Here is a 26,635-nt window from a genome sequence, read left to right as displayed (position 1 = left end):
TTTATTTTATTTTTTTATTTTAGTATGTTTGAGATCATTCATCAATATTACCTATTGCCCACAACTGTGTGGCAGATTGTAATATCTATCAATAAATATATCTATCAAAAAAAAAAAAAAAACATCACGCGAAGGCCTCCAAATGTTTTAGCAGAATCCTCACAGAATGGACACATCAAATCTCAGCTAAGTATTCTACTGTACCTTCAAATACCAACGGTAGAAAAAGGTTGTATTTAATTTGATTTATGTAACATATACGTAATCCAATTTAATAATTCATGTTATTTTTTCTGTTTTAGAGGGATCGGGGAAAAAAAAACATGATAAAAAATGTATATTTTGGATTGAAAATCGCACTACGTTTTCTCACTTAGGCGCCAAAATAAAAAAAGTGAGTAGTGCCTACCTATGGCCACCTGTGTACTACCCTACAACCTAAAACATTTATTGCTGCCGTGAATATCTGCATTTGATAACATTAAACTTTTTTTTTAACTTACTATGTAAACAATTATTTAGTTTTTTTCCTACAAGACTATTTTATTGGAAATTAATTGAAAATTAGGGACTATGTGTATTACTGCAACCGAGAAACAGTGCTAAAATATTGCACTGTTAATGCCAGACGTAGTATCATCGTGTCGTCGTAACAAGGGTCTATTAAATTTAAAGATGTCTTCAGTACAAGACCTACTTAGGTTTTTGTATAAGTGGAAGACACCAAGATAGAGAACACGCTGAGATTACGTAAACAGGAAGACGATGAGGCCAGTTTTATCGGGACGACAGAGCACGCTTGGGATAAGTCCTCGCATAAATCCTACTTTCTCGAGGGCGAGCATGTCCTAAGGTACTTTCTAGAAGGGCATCATGTTCCGACTGGAGGGAGAAAGTCATGGGGTTCATGGGAAACAGGTACCTTCGCGAAGTACGTGATGCAGTCAGCGTACTCCGCAAGTTCTGGGAGATCGGTCATCGCCTTCTAGAAATCAATCTTCCGGGAATTCTTCGTGTAACAGGACTTCAAAAGGGTAATTAATTCATGAAGATATGTCTTCAGTCACGTATGCAAACGAGTTCGGATTCACTCCAAGCAACACTTAGTTAATTATAAGCGGTATAATAACATAAATAGTTTCATCACGTAAGCAGTGTGCCCAGCCTTCATGAGCAACCATATAGAGTTCTTTTCTCTCGTACCGCATGAGCGCAAACTTACTACAAACAGAAATTAATAAATGGATATCAGTGATTAAGGAGTGTCTTCTGCACATATTTTTTTATCGTAAGAAATTCCGAAAGCAGGGACCGTATAGTTCTGCCGTTGCATCTATTATTCCCAAACTTCAAAGTCCACCAAACCTCGACATAAATTCGAAAAACATGAAAAAAAGTATTCAACACTAATTGTATACTGCACACAATTGCGCGTTTTAGGGTTTGTCCACAAATTTGCACGTTTAGAATTTTTTTTCTTCACCAAATTGCACGTTTTACTCTTTGTGGACATTTTGTTTTTTTCGTGTATAACATTTAATACTTGAACATTTTTTTTCAAATTATACTCTAATAGCTATATTTATTCATAATATTTATATTTATATAAATATTTATTCGTTTTATTATTTAATTTAGTTTAGGATTGACAAAATTTAGGTAAGGCTTAAGGTTGATTAACATATGAATCTAATTTAACATTTAAAAAGTTAATTAATTAATTAAGTTAATTAATTATTGAAATAGTATTAACCAATGGTTTCGGGTTGCTATGGAAAAGTCTCTCTAAAATAAGCCTTTGTGTTAATGTTATAATTTGGATTCCTACTCCAGCCTCTAACCCTTCAAAATTTAAAAAAAAAATGTTTTTGAAGAATATTTTTCAATACTCCTTTCTACATCCAGCATGTTTTTCTTAAACTATAAATTGACGTAATTTTAAGAATTTTAAAACTGAGTTCCAGTCCTTATAGGAACATTAACTAATTCAATACAGTCAGCTTCTTCATAGCTTTTTAATTGTGGATAATATTTTAGGTTTTTAATCAGAATAGTTTTTTTTACAAATGATTTCATAAATATAAAGAGCATTTAACAAGTTGAATTTGATTCAACCAAGCTTAGGTAAACTTTTTTTCGTAACCCTCATTAAAATAGAATTAGTACATCGTACATGTATAATACATGAAATGTATTATACATACTATAACTGAGTCTTCTCCCTTTGATTGCCTTGTAGCATTATAAGGTGTTGATATCAGTCCAGCTAAGGTGGTGTAGTCTAGCTATAGCCTAAGGCAACGCCATGGAATTGTTGGAACGTGATTGGACCGTTCCGCTGGTTTAGGTAAGCTTTTCATGTAACATTATAAATTAAAAAATTAAGATAATTATAGTAGGATTTGCGTGTTTTATAAGCATTATGGATTTTTTACTGCACTAAAATTAGGTCCCTAATTATAAGTCTAACTGAATCTATTCACTAAGTAGACGATTCCTGACAACATTGTTTCGGTTTTGTAAATTGACTTCCTTTTTTTATTACATCTGCAGCTCAGTTGTATTCACAGTTCTGAGTTAGCAATGGTCAATAACCAATTCTTTGTTAAGCGGCATTTCCTTCATATAATATACACAATCACTTCCCCCTTGGGACTGTGAGAACAGCCTTTACCCCCATGATAAAAGGTTATCAAATGAATCAATACAAACAATATTATCTAAATTTAACGAGAATCGTAAACATTTCACATCCCTCATAGCGTCAAGAATCGGAAGGAACGATTGATTAGTTAAGAGATTAATAACCTTAAATGCCTTATGTTTAATAAACAATCATAAAAAAAAATAATAAATTAAATTACTGAATATACTATGAAATGATAACTGTAAAATAGTATTTACACGATTGTCATTTTATCTACATTGTGACAGTGCAATTGCAACTAAGATTATCTTGAATAGATTTTGACTGATCGCTTCCTGTTCAACAAAAAAAAAGAAATATGCTTTTAAAAATAAAAAACTTTGATTTCATGATTTTCTGTTGGGAACTTGCTTTTTGTTGCAAATGAGGTCCCCAGAAAAATACTGTTTATATATAATTAATAATTATTTTTTTTAATTAAATAAAACTATTCCACTCAATTATAAAAACAATCAATACAATTATATTATCTTCACTTATATTAATATTCTTTAGGGATCACATTATGTTCCTCAAAGCCAATATACGCTCAGAACAAAATGAAGCTTTAAGTATGCAAGTCACAATTAAAACACCAACCATGAATTATTTACATCAAACCGAAATTACGTCAAACCCACAGATACATATAATACAACTTATATACAAGAGAATCGAACGAATGTATATCTTTCTCATTTGATTAATATAGAAAAGATACATTTTACAATTAATATCACTAAATTTTCATCAAAACACTTCTCAGGCGTAACATTTTCAAATAACGTTATGAAATTTCAAATCACAATTATTAATCCATGGACTAATGAAAAAAAAATGTTTTTTCAATCATTAATAAATTATTAGAAAAGAAAGTTGAAATTTCAAAACATATTTCCATTCATAGGTCGAGGAAAACAATGGCTCAAATCAGTCAATATCATAAATAGAAAAGTTATAAATATTTATAGAGAAAGTAATTTAAATAAAGTTTTAAAAATTCAATCAAACGACCCGTTTAATAATGAATACATTAATTTAAAAATACATTTCTGGGTCGTTAAGTTATAAATATCATTTCATAAAAAATCTAAGCTGGAAATTAAAAAAATAATAATAAATAAAATGCAGCACACACAATAATATTATTTCAAATATTTTGTATAAATAAAAAAAAAAATGTATATATATATATTAAATTAAATCTGTACCACTAAAAGCCACAATGAGTACTTGGTAAGGAAGTACAGTTATTAGACAAACGGTTGTGCAAGGAGGTGATTAGATCATAATCATGCTCGACTAATATACCCTATTAATGGGTACCCTATTAATGGCTGAACAGACAATGGAGGGCTCAGTGAAACACAAAATAATTATATTCCACAACCGGATTCAAACCCTGTTCCTTCGAAATATTAATATATCGATACTTAAAAAAACTTATTTCCCTAGTATTTCAATTCAAAATTTAATTTTGTATTAAAAATTTCCTTCACAATGTCCAATTAAAAGTGTTGTGTAGTAGACACTTCAATAAAATGATAATGTACATTAATCACAAAATAAATTATAATAAGTTTAAACTCATTAAAATATTTGTAATTTTTTTTCGATTTATTTTATTCTCTAATTATTTTTAGTACATTATGGTTTATTATTTAAATTAATTATATTAAGGAATAACTAATGATAAATGTCTAGAGTGCACAACCTTTTTTACTATAAAATTCAATCCAAACATTGTGTTCAGTGCATGTTTGCTTATATCAGGCCGATTTTTCTATTTTATTAATTTTTTATTGGTACAGTTTAGTAAACAATTTATTTCTCCTTCGAACGAGCATCTGGAAAATTCCAGGGTGTGTAAAGTTTCCAAAGTATTATAAAAAAAAATTAAAAATTTATTGGATTTCTATGGAATTTACTTATTAAAATTTTCGCATTTAGCCCACAAAAACGAGTTGATATATCTCAATTAAATTTCACTTTTTTTCAAGAATATGGCTAAAATGTGTGCAGAAATTGAACAAAATAGTACAAGAGCCGGGAAGAAAAAAAGGCAGTTATCTCACCCCAATTTTTGATTACTTTAATGAAACCTATGTATAATTAATAGTCAAAATTGATGAGTATGCCAAGTATAGGTAGGGGGAATAAAAAATAGCGGCTGTTTCAATACCTTAAAAAACACTAATTTTTCATTCGGAGCTCTATATCTTAAAAACTACCAACAACACTAGAAACCTAAGAGCACATTATTTAAAGAAGAGTAAATTTGCTGAAATATTAGCCTTAAAAGAGCTATGTACGTCCAATAGTTCTCGAGATATAGCTTTTTAAAAAGCAAAATGTATTAAAAATCTACTGAAAGATTGGTAGTTAGTTAATTTATTTTGAGAAATCTATATCTCAGGAACTATGTGACGTAAAGATGTCTATTAGCACTCAAATTAAAACTACTTTAATGGGCTATGAAGTAGTATATGACGTTTATCATCGTACGAGTAGTAGTTTTCATGATATTTGCTAAAATAAATTGATTTTTAGTTGTTCGGACAATATGTTTGATTTATAAAAACCTTTATTTCAGAAACCATAAGGCATACAGATGTCTGTGATCTCTTAAACTAAAGCTAGTTAAATTTACTATAAAATGGTTCATAACGTTTATCATAATAAGAGTAGTAGTTTTTATGATATTTGACAAAATAAACTCACATAACGTTAATTTCTAGTTGTTCGTATAAAATGTTGGATTTTTGAAAAAATATATCTCTAGATCCATAAGACGCACATATATCTGTCAACACTCAAAATAAAGGAAATTTAACTTACTATAATGCAGTCTATGACACTTATCTTCGTACGGGTAGTAGTTTTTATGATATTCACATATGAATATAAATTTGGCAAATCAAAATTTGTCCGAACAACTATAAATCAATTTATATTAGCAAATTTCAAGAAAACTATTATTGCTACGAAGATAAACATCATTAACTAATTTATAGCTCATTAAAGTAGCTTTAATTTGAGTGCTAATAGACATCTGTAAGTCAAATGGTTTTGGAGATATAGATTTTTCAAAATAAATTCACTAACTACCGATCTTTCAGTACGTCCCATACAACATTTTTATGAAATGTTGCTTTTTAAAAAGCTATATCTCGAGAACTATTTAGCGTAAATAACTCTTTTAGGGCTCATATTTTAGCAAATTTTCTCATCATTAAATGACGTTCTCTTAGGTTTTCTTGTGTTGTTCCTACTTTTTAAGATATAGAACTACGAATAATAAAATAAATTTTTTTATCGCTTGGGGTGAGATAACTTTCTTTTTTTCTTCCCGGCTCTTGTACTATAAGAGGGAAGAGCTGGTTGCTGACCTATACAGAGGACACATCTTCAATAATCGATCATGAGGAGCTGAGCTGCAACCGACTATGCACTATTGAGGTCATGGATTCCGTAGTCCTATAAATGCCGTGGGATCTATTTATATCTACTAAAGGACATGGATTTCATTTTGTATTCTACGATAGGGTAATAAAAGGAAATCTTTAGGGATCCAATTGGACGTAGCTAACATATTCGACCTAATTAAGCGATCTGCCTCGGTCCCAGCCTTGATAATATGCTATAGTCATCTCTACCTGCTCTATTCAATAGGTCAATGAGATCTTATCTAGTCGGAAAAACACTTCCTACATTGGCCTTTGAGGGTCGATTCGCCACTAGACGAGGAAGTAACACGTTGAATTGATTATCAGCTACTATAATAACATGATGACATTAGAAAGATATGATGTTTTAAAAGCATATGTTAATCATCCCCCCAAAAAATTGGAGAGTAAGTAATAATTTCATGGTTATTTGTCATAAGTGGTTTAATTTTATTTTATTTTTTAACATTTCGTGAATGTTATGACTGCTTTCGATTACGTTCTTACTTATGTATCTCTAATCTCTATATATTTTTTTTTACTCTTACATCCTTTCCGAGTAGATTTTATTTTCAAAGTGATTTTTAAAAATATGCTGAACTCTGAAATTATAATTGGGAAAGGATTGATACGAACGAAGATTGAAGAATAATACACAAGGAATGATATAACGATTTGATTTTAATTTTGAATTTTAAATCAAAATTTAATGCAAGATCTTCCAAACTATAGACTAGCGGCTTAAACAAATGGTTGTACCCTCTTGGGCTATAAATATTTCAAGTTATATTTACTATTTTATTTGTTTTCCTTTTTTTAAATATTATTTTGAAAAAGCAGCATTCGCTTTTGGGACCCTCACGTACGCCTGGGGCACTCCAGGGCGCCGCCATCACCCAGTTTCGGAACCACTGGTATGGACTGAAGAAGAATTTATTATGACAGAAAAAAAAATTCTAAAGAAAATGAACAAAATTATATTATTAAAAATTATATCCAAAAAATTTATATACATAGGATAAAAATGCGTACCTAGACTGATAATGGGTTTTAAAATATTCCCCACAAGCCTCCAATAAGAAATTACTTATTAAAAGTTTCATCTGTTTATGAAGTGTTAAAACGAAAAAAAAAACCTTAATTACCGAGCTAATAATACAATATTAAAATATATATGCATAAAAGTGATAATTTACATAAATAAAATAGTTTTACATCTAAGACGCTGATGCTAAAAATAATGTTCGTCAGTAGTTTTGTAATAGAATTTATTATGATTTCAAAACAATAATTAATTTCCTTAAACTGTAATGTTAAACAATACTGCAGTAAAAAGTGTATATATAATAAAAATTTATAAAGTTTTTTTCTTATTTGAAGGAAATAATTTATGATTATTTTTTTAAGTATGTGGGGCACATGACGCAGTACAAAATGAACAATGCAACAATCATCGACTTGATAAATATTTCAAACGATAATTAACTATGATATAAAATAATGTTTAAATGTAGTGGGTAATTGATAATAATAAGTGCGTTTTTGTTACAGTTTAAAATATGACAAAATTTCGATTAGAAACTGCACAAAAAATGTCCATTAAATAACAATTTAAAGATTTCGATTTAAAACACTAATTAGAAAAAAGAAAAAAACGCGAATTAAAACAATAATAAAGAAAGGGTATGCAAAGTAATCAATAGTGAAAAAATGTAATTTGGCTATTTTTGAAAATGATTAATAAACTTTAAATGTATAAAAAATATATACAAAAATAAAAAGCAATTTTAAAACCATTTTTAAAATCAACACCTGAAGATGGACGGACAGTCCTAAACGTCCTGAGGAATTATTTATTAATGTAAAATTAATAAAACATTAAATTTTTGCAGTAACAAGGCCAAAAATTTAAAACTGTGAATAACAAAGAAGTTTAAAAAAAAAAAGTATAAATATTAAAATTCAAAACATGTTTTCGCAATTACCTTTTGTTTTACTAGTTTCGACAGAATTTCAAATTTTGTAGAAAAAAATGTATTTATAGCATAATGTTTTCCACGTTGTAAATTCTATATTTACATCATATTTTGTAAGAGCGTTGGGGAGAAAAGATACGGCATATGTGGTATATGCCCCGGACGGTAAAAAACAACATTATGCCACTGAAAAATGTCTACATTCTAAAATATGTAATATATCAGAACAATTGAAATTGGAATTCATCGGTAAAGGTAAGACAAACTTTTATTCCAAAATATCTAATTTCAATATAATATTAATGGAATAGATACTATATTAAATCATAATATAGCCGAAATTAAAAGATAAATTTGAGTTACAAAACCTGACAGCAGGAGCTACATCTCGTACAAGAGCCGATGTGGAATGAAACTAAATAGGTGGAGCACTCGAAGAAACTTATTTAGACGACTTGTCGCCTGATTTGAAAAGATATAAAAAATTTTAAGCACAGACTTTCCAAATGAAAAGATCTTGCCATCCACAGAGTGTTTCAGCGCTTGCTGCTTCAAGCAATATCCCAAGACGATTTTTAAAACCCTACGACACTCCTTATGAAGTATCTTTCAAACATTTAAGTATCCAGAGGATAGACAATAGTAAGGATACATACATATAAATATCCACACTCCACATAAAAACAATTTTCCACGACCCAATAACATACTCCCTCCTTCATAGAACAGCTGATGCACACGATCCCTATCTGAGGCAGCTGATTACATTGTTGATACTGTCGTCACTTTCACACGGATTATTGTCTTTGAAGGATTAGGAAAGATTACACCTAAAATAAGATTATTTAAGAAGTAGGAATCTGGATCAGTTAGGCAAAGGTTAACCCGATTAAAGTGACTAACATTGAAAAGAATCCTAGTGATTAAATCTACCGAGTATTTAGGACTGCATATTGCCTGTTAGTGTATAACTATAGTTTTGTATATATGATAATGTTATGTACATATATTCACACTGTCTGTTTATGTTTGTAATACTCAACAACAGGAGTCCTTCCCCAAATTACGGCCAGGGTACGGCGCTGATTCGACAACTAAAGTCAATTTTGATGAAGTTGTAAGTAAATGGTACAAAATAATAACCTTATAGTGTACGTAGAATGGTTTTAGAGATAAAGATTTTCAATATAAATTACATAACTACTGATCATTCTGAACAACATTTTTGTGAAATGCAGCTTTTTAAACTGCTATATCTCGAGAACTATTGAACTTAAATAGCTCTATTAGGGCTCATATTTTAGCAAATTTACTCTACTTTAAATGATGTTCACTTAGATTTTCTATATTTGTTGGTAGTTTAAAGATATGGAGCTCTGAATGAAAAATTAATTATTTTTAACGTTTTGAAACAGCCGCCAATTTTTATTCCCCCTACCCATACTTGGCAGACTCATCAATTTTGACTAGTAATTATATGAAGTTTTCATTAAAGTACTAAAAAACTGGATTGAAATAAATGCCTTTATTCTCCTCTCGGGGTCTTGTACTATTATTAATCCTACATACTTTGACCTGATTCAAATGTCAAATAATTTTGTACCGTTGGAAAGACGAATATTCTTTCTGTCTATTGATAATTTCTTAGTGATTTTGATAAAGGTTGGGTGGGTTTCCTAGGAGATATAAAAGATTTTTATGATTTTTGAAAAAAAATAATAATGATGATAAATAAAATAAGTGATAGAGAAACTACCAAGGCTTATAAATCATGGCTTCCTTTTCTTTTTTTTACCTGCTTTACATGAAACTATAAATATTTTTTTAGTAGCTTTAACTCATTATAATCTCACGAGTTATATTCTTCTTGTTTCATGTAAAAAAAAGTTTACCTATATATATTTTTCGTAGGATGATAAGAGTAAAAAAAAATTTTTATTTTTATTTATTTATTGATAATTACAACTGTATAAAAAATACAACAAGTAAATTTGATCATAATGACATAATGATATGATACAAGATGTAGAGAAACTACCCAGTAGTAGAACTCTAAAAACAGTTTACAATATAAGGTCACGAGGCCATCTTCTTTTCAGGCGCCTCGGAGGATTGCCAGGAATGGAAGAGGAAGCAAGGTTAGAAACTAGGGGGTTTGAGTGGTTAGAGAGTTTATAAAAAAAAATTATTTTTAAAACGTAAATTTCAAATTATTATAAATCCTTGTGAATGTTGAAACCAACACCGAGACATCTGGAGAATATTTTTGTAAAATAAACAAGTTATACCATTACGGTAGATAAATAATTGACTTTTGTTAATTATTGTAGGAAGATTTTCCGAGGGAGGAGAGGGGTTAAGAAAGCTGCAAAAATAGAAGAAAAACTATTAATTAGTAAGCAGAGCTACATTAGAGGCATTAGAGGTGAATTCTGGTAGTTTCAGAATGCAAGCAAAGTGTGGCAAATATTGGTTACTAATAAATAATTTAATTAATTAACTAATAAATAATTTTTATGATTTTCTTGTGCCTTCCTTGACTGTCACTTGGAACATCTTACAATAATTCTAACAATTTCCCACTACGTCTTGGATACTAATGTCTTAATCGAATTAGATGGTATTTTTCAATCACTTCCACAGTAAAAAGCTACCTAGAGAGATTAAAAGTTAAAAAATAACATTCGTTTATGATAATGCTAATTAGCAAGGCTTCTCCGAACCATATCCACTATTGCCTCCACTCAGTCCTCACGTAACAATCGTTCCGACGTAGCACTGAAGACGAGAGGACGTTACGACTAGAAACGAATCACTCCGTTGGACCTGAACTTCCTTGAGCAAGCCCATGTAACCGAATGATCCCAGCCTAAGATTACTCTGTCTAAAAGACACGATGAGGAAGCAGTTAACCCCCAGGGTCAAAACTCATTACATGCTTTGATTTCACTCTGAGTCCGATAAAATTGCTAAGGGGAGGAAAGAGCCTAAGAAACCTTAAACGTTCCAGGCTATAACTGCAAATACATTACTCAAAAAGATGTTACACAATTTGAATAAAATGTGAATGGTTATATGATGGAATATACATAACATATTCTATCTAAAGTAGTTCTATGTTTACTTATAATGTTAATCAGTGAAGAATCCATAAAGAGTGTTTTTTTTCAGGAAGAAGGGCCCTCCCTTCCAAAAGAGATGGCACAAGCTATAATATAGAGGAAGTTTATTGACCTAGGCGATAAGAGGCCCGACAATTAAAAATGGATCTACATATTCCGTTGTAGAACAATAAATGGATTATTGTGCTCTCAAGTTTATTAGACTCTACAAAAATATTATTCCCTTCATAGTTTCATAACCCCGTAAAAAAGTGCCCTTTAAAAATTTAGATGGCCCAACCTGCTCCAAACACTTTCCTTCTGGGTTTCAATCATTAGTTCTCACCATTTTTTTTTCAATTCGTTTACTATTACAAACAAAATTATTTTTCTGATAGCAAAGTGGAGAAAGTTGAATCAAAAGGAGGCTATGCACGTGAGATCCATGTATGTATCCATAAATATTTTCTGGATTCCAACATTATTGTATTATTATGTCTAAGCCATTATCATATACAGTACATGGCAGCCATTTTTGTTTTAAAAAATCCTGTTTCTTGTGTTTCTAATAGTTTATGTTAACTTATTGTTTAGAATTGGTGTAACTTCAGTGATGAAACAACCATTTTACATAACAACTAAATGCTTATTGGAACTTTCAATCGGTGATCCCATGTACCTAGCCTCCTCTTACGAGGAGAAAATAAACTATTCAATTCTCAAGAAGTTGACATTTGTTATTCACGAAAAGTAGGAAAAATTGATTTTTATCTATGTATATTTTTTTTCAATTAAAATTATTTTTATGTTCTTTAGATATTCCTGTGTCACTAAATATTATTTAGTGGGTGTAAATCAATTATATTATTTAAGAACAAAGTAAAATTTTGTTCCTAGAATGTTCTAATAAGCTAATAATTTAGTAGATATGTTTTTTATGTAAAATGATTGTTGTTTCATCAATTGAAGTTACCACCAGTTCTAACCAGTATGTTGACATACAAACGCAAGAAACAGTAAGTTTTAAAAGTAAAATGGCTGCCGTTTGAGCAAAAGAAAAATATGAAATATTATTCTTGGATACGGCAATAATGTTCGAATCCACAAAACCAATCATTTGATCATAAAATGGTAAGGCAACATCACTTAAAATGCAGATCCTGATGATATACGAGCAGTGTTAGATCAGAAGTCATAACCGTACATAGCTAATAATTTATTTTTTATGAGGACATTTTTTCTTTCAGCCAAATAAGCAACAGATGCGTCAGCGAACTTTAGAAACTGAGGCTATTTCCAGAGAGGACGAAATCAAATTGTAGCAAGAACACCTGCCCCACCATTGTGGGAGATGTAAATAACCTTAATGTAATTACTTTGAAGCTTTGAATGACTTTACACAATACGTTTCAACAGTCGGAGATAATACAAACAAAATAATAAGTAACCATAGAAAAAACTACATGTTTTTTACGAGATTCGTGAGTTTTGAACAGACAAAAATCAACAGTAATATTTCTCTCTTCAAAAAATATAAATATTTTGCAACTAAGAGGAATCTCTCCCCAAATGCAGTCATAATCATGGTATTTCCTGTTCCCTTTCAGAATTGAACAACATTGAAAAGCATTCGACATCTAATAAATATCTCAAAATATTGGAAAATACATCTTTATACCAATGACATTTATTGATAAAAAAATAAACATATTATGATGATTATATACCGAAAAAACAATAATGTAATTAAAACTAAATGTGATTATTTAAAAAAAAAAATTGTCAGACTATTTAACTTTCATCAGACTTCAAAAAATCAATGAATACGAGAACGGAGCAGAACTACAAAAGATATAGGTAAAATAAGAATAACTGATTCATCTTTTGCCAATTCAAAAGTATTCTTTAAAAATATGGTAAAAGGCCATTCTGTTCCCTGCAGCCTCCAGCGTACGTGATTTTAATACACTTCTAGGAAGAAACAGCATCATTAAAATTCGCATTGTGTTTCAGGAAACCAAGCGGATCATCACAAGGTTCCATCAAAATACAAACTTAACAAATCTCGGACACCGTTATCAAAGTTTTAGTTTATCAGGGCGGATCCTCTTACATTTTAATAACTCTATCTTCCATTCAAAGAAATAGGCGAAACGTATTTAATTTGGCCATTGGTCCTCTTGAACGATCAGATCAGTAAACGTAATTGTAAGGAAGTTCAAATTTAACTAACTTATATGAGCCCACGTATCAATAAAAAATATCATTGCTTTAAATTTATTTTTCACTCGAAAAATCCAATAGGACTTACTACTTGTTAGTTAATGTAATCTAAATTTATCTTTTATCTTACCACTTGACAGATAATGAAACCAAAATTCTTTTCATTCTTATGGCACAAGTACTTGATTCTAACAAATCAAACCACAGAAAGTTAATAAATGTGGCGTACCTTAATTGTAGATAAACAACAGTTTTTCCAAAGAACTAAAATACAAAACAAAGTATGGCGTAGCCGTTGAGACATGGGAGTTCTAATCAAGGACAGCTGGTCTACAACGCAGAAGCTTCTTAACACGACATTTATAAATATATTCTAAGAAGCAATAGTTATTTTTCTTTCCTTTAAAATCGCAGATACTAAGAGAAAAAATATTATAATATTATGAAGTACCATTATAAATCTTCAAGTACAATAACTGTTACAATGAAATAATTTCAAATAACCATCAAAACCACTGTATTTTAATTCTAAATTAAAAATCTTGACATTTTAATATTAACTAAAAATTATTTCTTTACAATCAAGTATAGTTTTAGGTTCAAACTATATTTTATTGAAATACATATATCAATCCAATTACTTAATTTAGTTATTAATATTTGAACCAACAATCATGATAAAATGAACAAATATTTTGAATGAATCAATCATGAACAATAGTTTCTTCTTCCTATAACCAGTATGGAAATTACTAACCATGAGACCATCAATTCATAGAAAAACATAATTTAAAAAGGTATGTACCAAATTAGATTTTAAGTAAAAAAGATCATTTGTACATTCATATCTTAAAAGAAATATAATTAAAATCTATGCTATAAACTCAACTCTTAAAATTTTGACATTCCTAGAATTCATTATTAATGTCAAATTAATTTGTTTAATAAATATTTAAAAGAAAATTAGGAAGAGTATTTTATCCATTTACAATTCAATTACAATGCACTGTTTTACAACTGAACCCTTATATATTATATTTGTTAGTTTTATGTAAATAAAAAGTAATTTAAGTTAAATTTATACATTTAAGCACAATTATTTGGGAAGTAATAAATATATTTAAATAGATACCTTTATTGCTTGCGTAGCTGTCTTCACAGTTCCAAGCTTCAGGAAGAAGATGAAGAAAAACATCACCTAACAGCCCACCCACAGCAAAACTAAGTAATAATCTTAGCTTTTCACTCCCAGCTAAAAAAAGACAGCATATATTAATAAATTGACAACATAACTGGTAAAACAGAAATTTTAATTATAAAATAAATACAACTCTTATCAAGTGAAAAGTACATATGAGTATAAAACTAAAACTTCTTTCTGTTGACCACAGCTTAATTTCAATTTTTACGCAAAACTTTAGTATCAAAATATGGAAGATATAGAAAGTCTATTCCAATGACCACTTTTGAATCAAAAACTATAAGGAGTATGAGCAGTACAGGCTTTGTTTTTTAACAATTCCTGTACTAATAATTGAAATTTCAGACATTTGATCCCTAGTTCAAACCAGCACAAAGGCTAAGTTCAGAACAGTTTCTGTTGGTCAAAATAGTTCCTGCATCTGAGCAAAGACTGTTTCGCTTGGTGTCATTTGAGAATGCATAGTAAATTAATCCCCAACTATTATAGATGCTACCTAGTTCAGGATTCACTGTTGGAACAAAACTAGTATTTCATTTGGATCTTATTCTGAAGAGCAAAACAGAATTCTCAAACATAGGCATTTGAAGCAAACTATAATTATAGCAAGCAAAATATAACATTTTGCCTAGATTTATGTAATTACTATAACTAATTACATTCAAATATAATTATTTTTGACCTTTACAAAATTCAATTTTTTTTTATTATAAAAATATTAAAAAAGTATTAAACCAGTTTTAATACAACACATAAGGATTGAACTTTCAGGACTATATTATAATTCTTTATAAATATACATTAATAAGAAAAATCTTAAGTGATTCCTTTGAGATTTAGACCCACTCATATAACATATATTTCTGCCGAACTTATCTATAATTGAATCAAACAATGGACCAGAAAATCTTCAGAAAAAAAATTTATCAGCTCACTGAGCTGAAAAATAGAAGAGACGTTATTAAAAACACCAACAAACATAAATCTCTTCCAGTTAATAAAAATATTATTATATTTCTTAAAACTAGAACACACGAAAATTCACCATATTTTTTAAAATTTATGTGATGTATATTTATCTTCTAGAGTACACTTATCATAAGACCATTTTTGTCGGGAAATGTGTATTTAAGTGTGTGTATGTAAATTTTAACCATAATAAATAGGAAGTGTTGGTTTTATTTCATTTTAAGATAAGATTAATTAAGAGTCTATTAACAATAAACACAGCAAACCATTACTATTACGATACACTTCATTAAAATGTGTATACCTTAATTTATTTAAAATTACATTCTTATTGTATACATTTTTTTTCTTTTTTTTCCCATTCTGTTCATTTTTTTTTTCAACACTGTTGACTATGATGTTTTGTGCCATTAAATAAAAATAACTAACAAACATTATCACAAAAGAAATAGTCAACAATAAAACAGGAATCACACTTTAATTAGAACAGACGATGAATAAATATCTACTATAAATGAAATGCACAAGTAAAGTATGAATGCATTATTAACTATTTATTAAATCAACTTTACATATTATTAATAAGTAAAGAAACTATCTCAGAGAGCATAGTTTTCAGAAATGTATGTATTCTGGATTAGAGTATACATCGGATTTCTGTATATGTTTAATATAATTGAACATTGTACTATTTCGTTTTTTAATTTATTATCAACATGAAATAATTTCTCTTCTTTTTTTTTTTGAGGGGGGAGGTTTTGCAATTTGTATTCTCAAATTTTAAATAAAATAAAAAATGTCATGAGAATACAAGAATATTCAATTAATTTATTAAATCAAAGAGGAAAAGTAAAATTTCAATACATTAAATCCTATCTCAGTGTTTGAAAAGTTTTCAAGATTTGGCCTTAACTCCTCTCTAATCTTAAAATATTTATTATCTTGACTTGGACAGAGTACAGTGATAATATTGAGCAAAAAAAGATTGATGTAATATTCAAAATAATAAACTGGTACCTAATTCACAATTACACCCTTTGATGACAAGTATTGATAAATATATTTTGTTAAGTCTGAGCTGAAAACATAGTTCATTAAACGAAAAAAAAGCGGGAATATAATATGATCTTTACCTCCTTTGTTGAAATGGGCCCCTCCATCAATTGGAATGACTAGTAATGGAAAAATTCCACTAAGACCTACGATTATAGACCCTAAAACGGATCCAATATAAGGATTGTAATTTGGTCCACTGAAAGAATTAACAGAAGAGTACAAATCTAAGAACCAAACATCACTCTCACTAGTGTTCGTCATGTCAAAAGACAAGACCTCGGCCATTTTATAAAACTATTATATTTAAACACCAAATTGTTTCATTAAGCTTATTTAATACTGTTAACAATATTCAGCACAGGTACTACGGACAAGTTCACTGAATGTAATGTCATGAGAGACGGTCGTCACTGCCGGACTATGAAAGCAGTAATGAATTACCAGTGCCAGTCTGTTTACAACTTTGGTTTTATAGGAATCTGAGAGAGCGCGCCACTAGCGCTCCGAGATACAGGCCATCACCATTTAACAAAGGTTCTAGAACCTTCACTACTCCCTTTCTTATTAACTGATTCTCTTAAAAGCTCAATCTGTAAAACTAATTAACTGGACAATCAAGTAAATAATATAATGTTTATGGCTCACCTGAATATTTAAGAACCATTTTGGTAAAGTATTCTTATTAAGTTTTAAAAACTTTTTTCCATTTGTTACCATTATTATAATCATTAATAATAAATTTGAACTACCAAATCAAAATTCATTATTAATAATATAAATATTATTTATATGTTATTTTAATTTCATTCTACATTCTTTTCATGTTATTTTAATTTTAGCCATCAAATCAAAATTCAATATTAAAAAATGACATTTTTTTCTTGTTATCACATATTTCAATGAATAATCTTGATTCTCCTTCTATTAATACTAAGTTGATTCCTCTCTTTTGACAATACTAAAGTAGAGGAATGAATTTATATTGGAAGATTATTAGTTGACCACATATGATGATTGTTGGAAGGTGGCTGTCATGAAAGATACAAAAATAGCTGAAAACTATTTATTAGTTTTTAAGTGAAACAAAAGTAGTACTTATTTACACCCCATATCCTTCCCCACTCTTTCTTGTAATTATACAATATTTATTATTGTAAAATATAGTAGTACATTTACAATTCTGACACTTATTACTGTACTTGTTTTTAGTTTATATTCTGTTCATATATATGTTTTTATTTTTTTTAGTTTACTATGTCCTTTTTTTTTATTATTATTTTTTTATATAACATTTTTTTTCACCTTCATATGTATATACTTATAGGCTTATCTTATCTTACAATATTTGTATCTTGTTTTCATTGAGACCTGCAAAGTGCAGCAAAACGTTGGTTACTAATAAATAGTTGTATATCCCTTTTCTCCTCAACTTTTTAAAGAAAACAATAAAAAATTATTTAAATAACACTCAAATTAATAATATATCCAGGAGTAAACAGGAGAACCTGACATGACCATTAATCAAATAATATCTCCAGCACTGTCCTGGTGGATTCACTAATCTCAGATCACAAAAAAAAATTTAACTCTTCTTGCATAAAAAACCTAAAATCAAAATTCCAGTTCAAACAGAAAATAAGACTTGAATTTACTCTTTATTATTAAATATTGATTTACTTTCGTTTATTGTGCCTATGCTAATAATTTTTAATCTTGACAATTTTAAAGAAAATACTTGTAAATTTTTAACTTTCTTAACTAATGTAAAATTTGTTTTAATTTATAAAAATCAATATAAAAAGACAAAAATTACAAAGACCCATTTTTTAAGGTTAAAATTTTTATTATATTAATTTTTTTTTGTGAAATTTTGTTATATAAGCAATACTGATAATTTTTTTATTATTTCCACTTCACAACATATGCCTAAGGCAAAGTATCCCCCGATATGATTTTGGATACAGATAGAAAATTGGGTTTTTATAATGAAATGAAAAAAAAATCACTATAGATCTTAAAACATAACGAAAAAAGCTCATGGTTGGTCCTTCTTGCATATGATGATTCAAATAGTATCGCTGTTACTTAATAAGTAACAAGAATTGCATGAGAAATATAGCAATAGTTTAATAAATCGTTTTGTTTCATCAGATGTTGCAGCAAAATTAGTGGGACTGGAAATGTTTAGGTATTTTTTTATCATGTAAAAGGAAACAAGCGTAAAAAAAATATATACATATATATATTCAGAAACTTGATAAAATCCTAGAACACAATCAAATATTTGTTTACTCAATAAACCAAATTCTTTTAGTTCAGGCTTTTGTTTAGAAATGAAATTCTTTATTGCTGTTTTTATTTGCAAAAAAAAGATTAAAGCAACAATTATATTTCTTGTTGTTACTTTTGCCTAGCTGGGATAATTTATATCTCTTGTTAACCACATTTCTTAATAGTAATTTTCTCATGTAGAGATAGCTGTGAAAACTTAAGCTGTTTACTTAAAGGCACAAAACCTATTTCTCGGGACAGTGGGTCAATTTCATATAAAAATAATACAAAAAAAAAACTTTGCAATAAAAAACGTTTAATAAAATAATTTTTTAAGAATGTCAAGTTCATTAACAATTAAAGTATATACTATCTTAATGCTACAATCAGACAGCTGATATGACATCAATGCTGTTGGACAGATTGGTGTGGCCTTTTAAAGTCAATAACTGCAGTCTCTGAAACAAATGTGGAAATAAGTAAATTAATAATTTGAAAGAAAAAAAAATGTAATGTAATAAAAAATAAAAAAAATCTTAAAATATATTTTTGTAAGAATATTATAAAGCAGTCCCAGTTTTAAGTCTTGTTATGTTATTAACAGATTAATATCAGGAACCATTTTACAATGAAGTAAATTACAACAAAAAAAATTTAATTTTTTAATAAACGAAAGTGTAAATAAAAATAATTTAATTGAAAAGCTATGAATTATTAAAGTTAATAAATAAAAAAAAAAGGATGAATCAATAGGAAATGTGTGGGGTAGTCCAAAACAGAGGTGAATTAAATCAGTACATTCCCGGAAACAATCACAAATGATATAAGTGAACATTCTCCATATTTATAACAAAAGTAATTTAACAAATATCTTTCTTTGTAATGTAATTTCTTCAGTTTCTTTGGGCCTTAGTTAGATAATGATATCTGTTTGGTATTTTTAAAAGGAAAATGAGTGATAATGTTTCTTGAGAAGCATGTAATAATGCTAGAACTCAAAAATAAGTGACAAAGGTTTATTAAAAAATGCTTCCTAAGTGGACTTAACAACGTATATATAATAAATATTGGTCAAACAGGACTTGACTAAAATCAAATTCTATTTAAATAACTTTTGAAGGAACAGAATCTGACAAAGTACAAGGACCACCTATATACTAGAAAAACATAAAGTTACAATATATTAAATTAACTAAGTTAACAGAAAGCATGGTTTTGTCAAAATAAAATAAATAATTTAAGAAATATAATGCTTTTCTTTTTAAAATGTTTGCATAGAGCAGTACAACAAGAGAATAAGGAAATTTTAAATGACCTAAAAACATTTAGTGGCCCCTGAGTTAAAATAATAGAGGGGCTTAAGATGTGTTAAAGGTATGGGTAAGAAACCATCGTCATCAATCAGTTCTAAGAAATTCTAATTAGATGACCTGAGGCTCAAGATATATGTACTAATAGATAATTAGATAATTTTAGCAATAAAAAGTAAATGTTAACTTACTTTATTAAATAAATCTGCCATCAGTCGATTAGCTCTCCGGGTTTCCTTTAATTTTTGGTCCGAGACTTTCTTCTTAACTTCAAATGTTTTTCGATAATGCCTTTCTGTTTGTTCTCTCATCTCTTTCTGAGATACTACTCTTTTCACTATGAAAAAAAAAATTATAATTAGAAACATAAAATATTAATAATAAAGTATGAAACATAAAATCACTAATACAACTTCATTTCTCAAAATTAACTATTACTCAAAATATGAAGGCTTACTACATTTCTATTATTATTTTTGTTAAAAATTTAAAAACACAAAGCATTATGGGATTTATATACCAAGAATCTTTGGTAAAATATAATAATAAACAATAATTAAACTAATTGTATTGAAATTAGATGATTATACTGATTTTTCCATTTTATACTACCTTTGTAGTCTAACCAACTTAATGTAAAATGTGAACATTAAAATAATTTAGTAAGGAAAAGTATTACAAAAATTGGAAATAACAAAATCGATATTCAAGGAGATGGGTAATAATTGACGTTAAATGATATTAAGAAAGAAGCTTTAGAAATGGATATGGGTAAGAAGTTCCAAAATGAGGTAGCATGAACAGTAAAGGATTTTTCAAAGGAAGCAGTTCTATCAGAAAGGATGTACAAATCGGTAAATTGGAATCTTGCATTTAGCATGTGGATGGATAAATGTAGGGTGAGGAAGTCAATAATATAGGAAGGCTTTTTGGTTATTGGGAATTGAAACATAAATGCTCCAAGAAGATATAGTCTTCGTATACTGGGATAGAGTCAACTTTCATCGGAATAGTAGAGAGAGGTATGAGAACATATGGGAATACCGAAGATAAATCTTATGGAGCATTTCATTGATCTTTTTAGTCTCATTTCTTGTTCACTAGATAGTTACTTTTTAATTACTTCTGTCACATTTACTTTATTGTACTGTTAGTGATTGTAGGAAGATGGTCCAGGTGGCAGTCAAAAAATGTGCAAAAACAGTAGAAAAAACTGCATATTGTAAGCAATGTTTTGTCCCAATTTACAGAGCTTCATCAGAGCTGAGCCTGGAAAGTAGAATCCTTCATTGTATCTTGTTCTATATGTAGTCTTGAAGAAGGCTAGGCTTGCAATAGGAACTTAAATGGTATTCAATCAATAGTTCTACAATTTTGATACAACCCAGACCATCTTCTAAGATATTTAGATATTTTGAATTTTGTTGAAATACTGAAAAATATTAAAGAAAAAATATAGAATCAATGATAACTCACCAAGAGATACAGGAGGCACACCAGCAGCACCAGCCTCGCAGTTGAGCGCTGCGGCTAACACAGCAGGCCTCTTTTCCTCTCTTACTTGCCTAATAGCAGCAAGCTCGGCTACAGTTTGGCGCCTCACCTCAGCTCTCGTCACAATATCTGGCCTCTTGTTTATGAGGCATTCCTTTAATTAACATTCTTATTAGTATAGAAACAAAATATTCTGAAAATAAAAAGAAATATTAGGTGGAGGTTAACCTAATTTGTGGTTTTAAAATGTATGTTAAAAATATAAAAATAAACAGTGTATCCACATATTAAGCATCCCCTTCAAAATGTAAGACATCATTTTCTATTACCAGATCTATCTTTAAGGAATGAAAAAAAAAATCTTTTTAAAAAAACAGAGCCTAAAACTATAAAAAAAATTAAAAATAAATCAATAAACAATAATTATATAGTGAAGATATCTACCTTCAAATACTTATTACCCTACTAGAAAAATATATAAAGGGAAATGGATAGATGAACTTTTTCGAAACTTGCAGAAATCTTACTTAATTAGAGAAATATTAAATTAAAAGCAGGAAACTAGACATCTAATAAGGTTTTGAATCTTTTTGGCATATGGTGTTTGATGAATAAACTACCAAAAAAATATATGTATATATCATTATTTAATATGCTAAATTTGATCAAGACTTTATTACAGAATTAGTTGTTTTTTAAGGCTTTTTCCTTTAGCCATTCTCCTAATGACATTAATTATTTTGGGTGTTGTGGATACCTAGGGCTAACTCAACTAGTTTGTAATATCATAACTGATAACGATGTGAATTGGCTCAATTAGATAATAATAGGCAACACTTTTTATTTTTTATAACAACATTTTTGTTTTGACACATATTAGAACATTGCTTAACACAGAGATAAATAAGTTTCCACAGTGATAAATTTCATTTCAATTTTATATGCTACATATTTATTTAATAAACTTCCATACTGTTAAAAAAAAAACATTTCTTCGGCTAACCAGCCAAATGAGAAGAAAAAAAAAGATAACAGATGAATAGAAGCAGATAGCTGTTGTAATCATAAAAATAATAAAAAAATGCAAATATTTTAAATTTAAAAATACTGTAAATGTTTAAAAACAAAAGACAATAACACCATTTTTCAAAAAGTAACTTAGCTTTCATTTTTAATTAATGCATAGTACATAAAATCTATATATAAAAAATTAAAACATCAGAAAATGGAGTTACTCTCTCTATATCTCTGTTAATACTTCCTTTTGAAATAACAATACCTTGGATTTACTGTATCTTAATTCTGAACATAAGAGAACAGTGAGCATGATTTTAATTTTTTTATTTAATAATTACATTTTAATTAAAATCTGTACTGCTACAACCCATGAAGGGTCAGGGGTTCAGTACTTTGTAAGGAAGTACTGTAACTAGACCAACGGTTGTGCAAGGAGGTGATTTGGTCAGAATTTATGAGGCTGGGAAGACCCCAAAAGGGCTCCAGAACCCACAGGGTTGAATCTTGGCTACAGTGAACAATCTTCTGCCCAGCCGGATTCGAACCCGGATACTTGAAGTTAGTAGCATTGTGCCTTACCACGGTGCCACCACACAAACTTTTTAATTAGTTTCTGTATTTGAAAAAGGGACCACTCTCGAAACAAAAACGGAAAAAAAAATATTTAAGATAGTTTATTACAGTATAGTGAAAAAAAACAGTAGGTGTAATTATTAATAATACCAAACATTGTACAATGAATCATTAAAATTACTTTCTAATAGTTAAATATTTAACTTTTTAATGACTGAACAAAACAATGAAGCAAACAATTGTTCATATATTTTTGCTCAAGCTAAATAAATAATCTGTACATACAATTCAGAATTGTATTGTAAAATGTTAGAAGTAGGTATCTCTTACCAAAAATAACTAAGTAACTGAATTTTTTATTTTATAAATATAAGATAGATTTACTTGAATCAAACTCAGTTTTCGTGGATAAAATTTCTATATTACCATATTGCTTTTATATTTATCGCTATTAAACTCATGGAATGACTAGAGTAGAGCAGATAATTATAAATTTATAAATAACAAAACAGCAAATAGGAAAATAATTTTATTTAACCATCGTAATGTTCACCTCCCAACCTGAAGTGAAGGATGTCGAAAGGCTTCTCTCACTCTTGTTCTCGACTCTTTCTCTAAAGTCTGTCTATCAGCAATCATTGGCCTGACTTCTGGTTTGCTAATTTTCTGGGGCTGTAAAAAAAAAAAAAAAAAAAATGGTCAATTATAAATTCAAAATTAAGATGTAAGGTAAATGATGTCCATAATTTAAAGAAAACCTCAATGCAAGAGAAAAGTCCTAATGGGCTACAGCTATTTATATATGACAAATATCAACTAAAAAATTTTTTAAAACTGGTACAAAAAACTTACAAACTGAGTTGTAATATTGTCTGTGTTTTGAAACTATCTGCAATTCATCTGATATATACTACAAATCAAACAAACTTTGTTGCTTTCTCCCTTTTTCTAAGTATTATATTTCTTTGTTTGAATTTACAATATATTATTAAAAATATAAGAACTGATATTTATATGATTTAACTCTTATGTTAAAATCATGACCTATACAGTGCTAATTTTGTTTTGGTTGGAAGCATCTCTTTATAAACTCATGAAAAAAGTATCGCATCACTTGAGTTTTTATCTGTAATATTATGTCCAGAAATAGGTCCAGTATTGATTAACTAAATAGGCAGTCCCTATTTCTATTTCTCTGAAAACTTACTGAAGACGAATTAGATTTAAGCTAATTTCTGGTCGACAAACATGTATATACACTTATAAAAATATATTTTATACTCTTCTCTTTATCTATTAAGAAAGTATATAATATGTGCACAATTCCAAAAGCTTTATATATAATTTTAATTGATTTTTTAATGGCTTCTTTTGATTTAAAAAATCAATTTTTTTTTTAAGCAACAAAATAGTTCTAGGTTAAAATTTGTCAATGATAAAGCTATGAAACAACTTAAAGCGGTATCAACGCTTCGCTGTTAATCAATCAACAGTCTCCAGTACAGTGAGATGTTACAAAAATACAGCCAACCAAACACCAGATAGACCAGGCTCTACAATAGAACACCATATATTCAATCACAGGTTCTAAGAAATTGTTCTTTGCTGCCAATGAAGTAAGACATTTAATTTAAGGAATTTGAGGAATTTATATTTCTTGACAGTCAGAAGGAGGAAGAATAAAGTTGGTAAGCTAATACCAACAGTTCCACGTCTCCTCAGGTTAGTTCAAATTCAAAGACTAGTTTGCCCAGAAACAGACTTATTGGACAAATGAAGAATGGTCAAGTGTATTGTTCGGAGATGAGTCAAGATTCACTTTTCATACAAAACACACATACATACAACATCTCATAGAAAGGAGAAAGAGTGATTAAAAGAAGTTGAAAGATATTCATCACTCTTACACTTATAGTGAGTTACCCAGGAGAAGCCTCAGTGACGGTGCTGAATGGAATTTATACTGAGGCATGTGCAGAACAACAAATTGCTCAAGTACTGTAAATGGTGTCAAGGAGATAGAAAACATTCTTCGAAAAATATGTGATACCATTTTACCTCTTTATTGCAGATGATTTTGTGCTATTTCATGATAATGCTATTATGCACCTCTTACTGCTCATATAACAATTACTTTTAACAGATTTGAAATTTGAGTACCCTGTTTTTCACCAAGAAGCCGAGTCCTTAACCCAATAGAGTATACCTGGGATATGATGAGAGTACGTATTATACATTATCAGGATCTCCAAAACTCAAGATAGCCCTAACATACCTTACGAATTTCTAAAAAATGTGATTTGTTTATTTGATAACTCGATGATTAAATAGGTATTAGAGAGGAGTCACTGAATACACTTAGTGAGGTGATTTTACATTTAACTAGTAATTTTAATTTTTTTATTATTTACTTTTTAATATTAACATACCCTTGCTTTTTTGCTTGTTTTATTTTTTGCTAAGCTTATATTTGATAAAATTATATTTCATGATAATCCTTAACTGAAATACTCTGCTCAATGTTTCAAAATGACTTTTCTCAAGACAAATACCATGTAATTCAATCCTTTTGAACATTATTTGCATTTGAAAAGTTGATATTGACATTATTACATGGACTTTACTAATCAAATTCAGATGAGAGTGACACTAGATTTTCATTGTGGATAAAGGAACCTTTAGACAATGATGACAACTTTGCTTGACATTTTATAAGATGTCAGAAATCTTAATGTTGATACATTCAAATCAATATTAAAGAAAATACAAATAATAAAATCAGGCACCTTTATTTCTGGGTCAAAAGTTATTGTGTATGCCAAGGAGTTCGGACCAACTAATATATCTTCCTTCTTTGTTTCTGTGGAAACAGTATGTTTCAACCATCCTAAACGGTCTGCTTCATAATTATGAGAATCCCATCCTTTGTCCTGAAAACATTAAAATATTCTATAAAATCTCTGTATAAAATAATAATGATCAAATTAATACTACAAGGGGACAAACTTAACACTAACAATAACATGAATTATTTTTTAAATAAACATAGCTTTGTATCAGCAAAAATGACTATTTATGTTGCAATTTTAAAATTAAAATACTTTACTAATATTCTACAACTCAAGGGAAAAAAATATAACAAGAAATGCAGTATGAAGTAAGCATCATAAAAGCAACAAAAACATTACTCTCTAAAAACGAAAACACCAATATACATTATTATTTCAGTTGAGTGACAAAAGCTCTTAGCCTTACTTCTACCAGGACATTCAAAAAGTCCTGTCGTTTTTCGTTTGTTCGTTGTTTATTTTG

At 28.9% G+C, this 26,635-nt stretch overlaps 2 protein-coding genes across 4 annotated transcripts in view; both read right to left on the bottom strand.

Annotated features, from left to right (window-relative positions):
• Zip99C (Zinc transporter Zip99C) overlaps window positions 1-17,106 on the bottom strand; it is a 97,929-nt gene extending 80,823 nt beyond the window's left edge. The window contains exons 1-2 of one of the 2 annotated variants that reach the window (XM_014427333.2): window positions 16,736-17,106; window positions 14,565-14,684 (exon numbers count right to left, since the gene is read on the bottom strand). In XM_014427333.2, coding sequence (XP_014282819.1) covers window positions 14,565-14,684; window positions 16,736-16,943 — 328 coding nt within the window. In that variant the 5' untranslated portion in view covers window positions 16,944-17,106. Of the gene's footprint in view, window positions 1-13,661; window positions 13,752-14,564; window positions 14,685-16,735 lie in introns of those variants that run through there. The other variant, XM_067048008.1, reaches the window with a different exon arrangement.
• Window positions 17,107-19,225: 2,119 nt separating this feature from the next.
• LOC106684949 (centrosome-associated protein Alms1a) overlaps window positions 19,226-26,635 on the bottom strand; it is a 13,527-nt gene continuing 6,117 nt past the window's right edge. The window contains exons 7-11 of one of the 2 annotated variants that reach the window (XM_014427336.3): window positions 26,110-26,253; window positions 23,885-23,995; window positions 21,716-21,887; window positions 20,431-20,576; window positions 19,226-19,387 (exon numbers count right to left, since the gene is read on the bottom strand). In XM_014427336.3, coding sequence (XP_014282822.1) covers window positions 19,316-19,387; window positions 20,431-20,576; window positions 21,716-21,887; window positions 23,885-23,995; window positions 26,110-26,253 — 645 coding nt within the window. In that variant the 3' untranslated portion in view covers window positions 19,226-19,315. Of the gene's footprint in view, window positions 19,388-20,430; window positions 20,577-21,715; window positions 21,888-23,876; window positions 23,996-26,109; window positions 26,254-26,635 lie in introns of those variants that run through there. The other variant, XM_014427337.3, reaches the window with a different exon arrangement.

This window comes from Halyomorpha halys, unplaced genomic scaffold (genome assembly GCF_000696795.3).
Source record: "Halyomorpha halys isolate HHAL.00 unplaced genomic scaffold, Hhal_1.1 Scaffold631.1, whole genome shotgun sequence".
Taxonomy (NCBI): Eukaryota; Metazoa; Arthropoda; class Insecta; order Hemiptera; family Pentatomidae; genus Halyomorpha; species Halyomorpha halys.
This window is presented reverse-complemented; position numbering and strand designations above follow the sequence as displayed.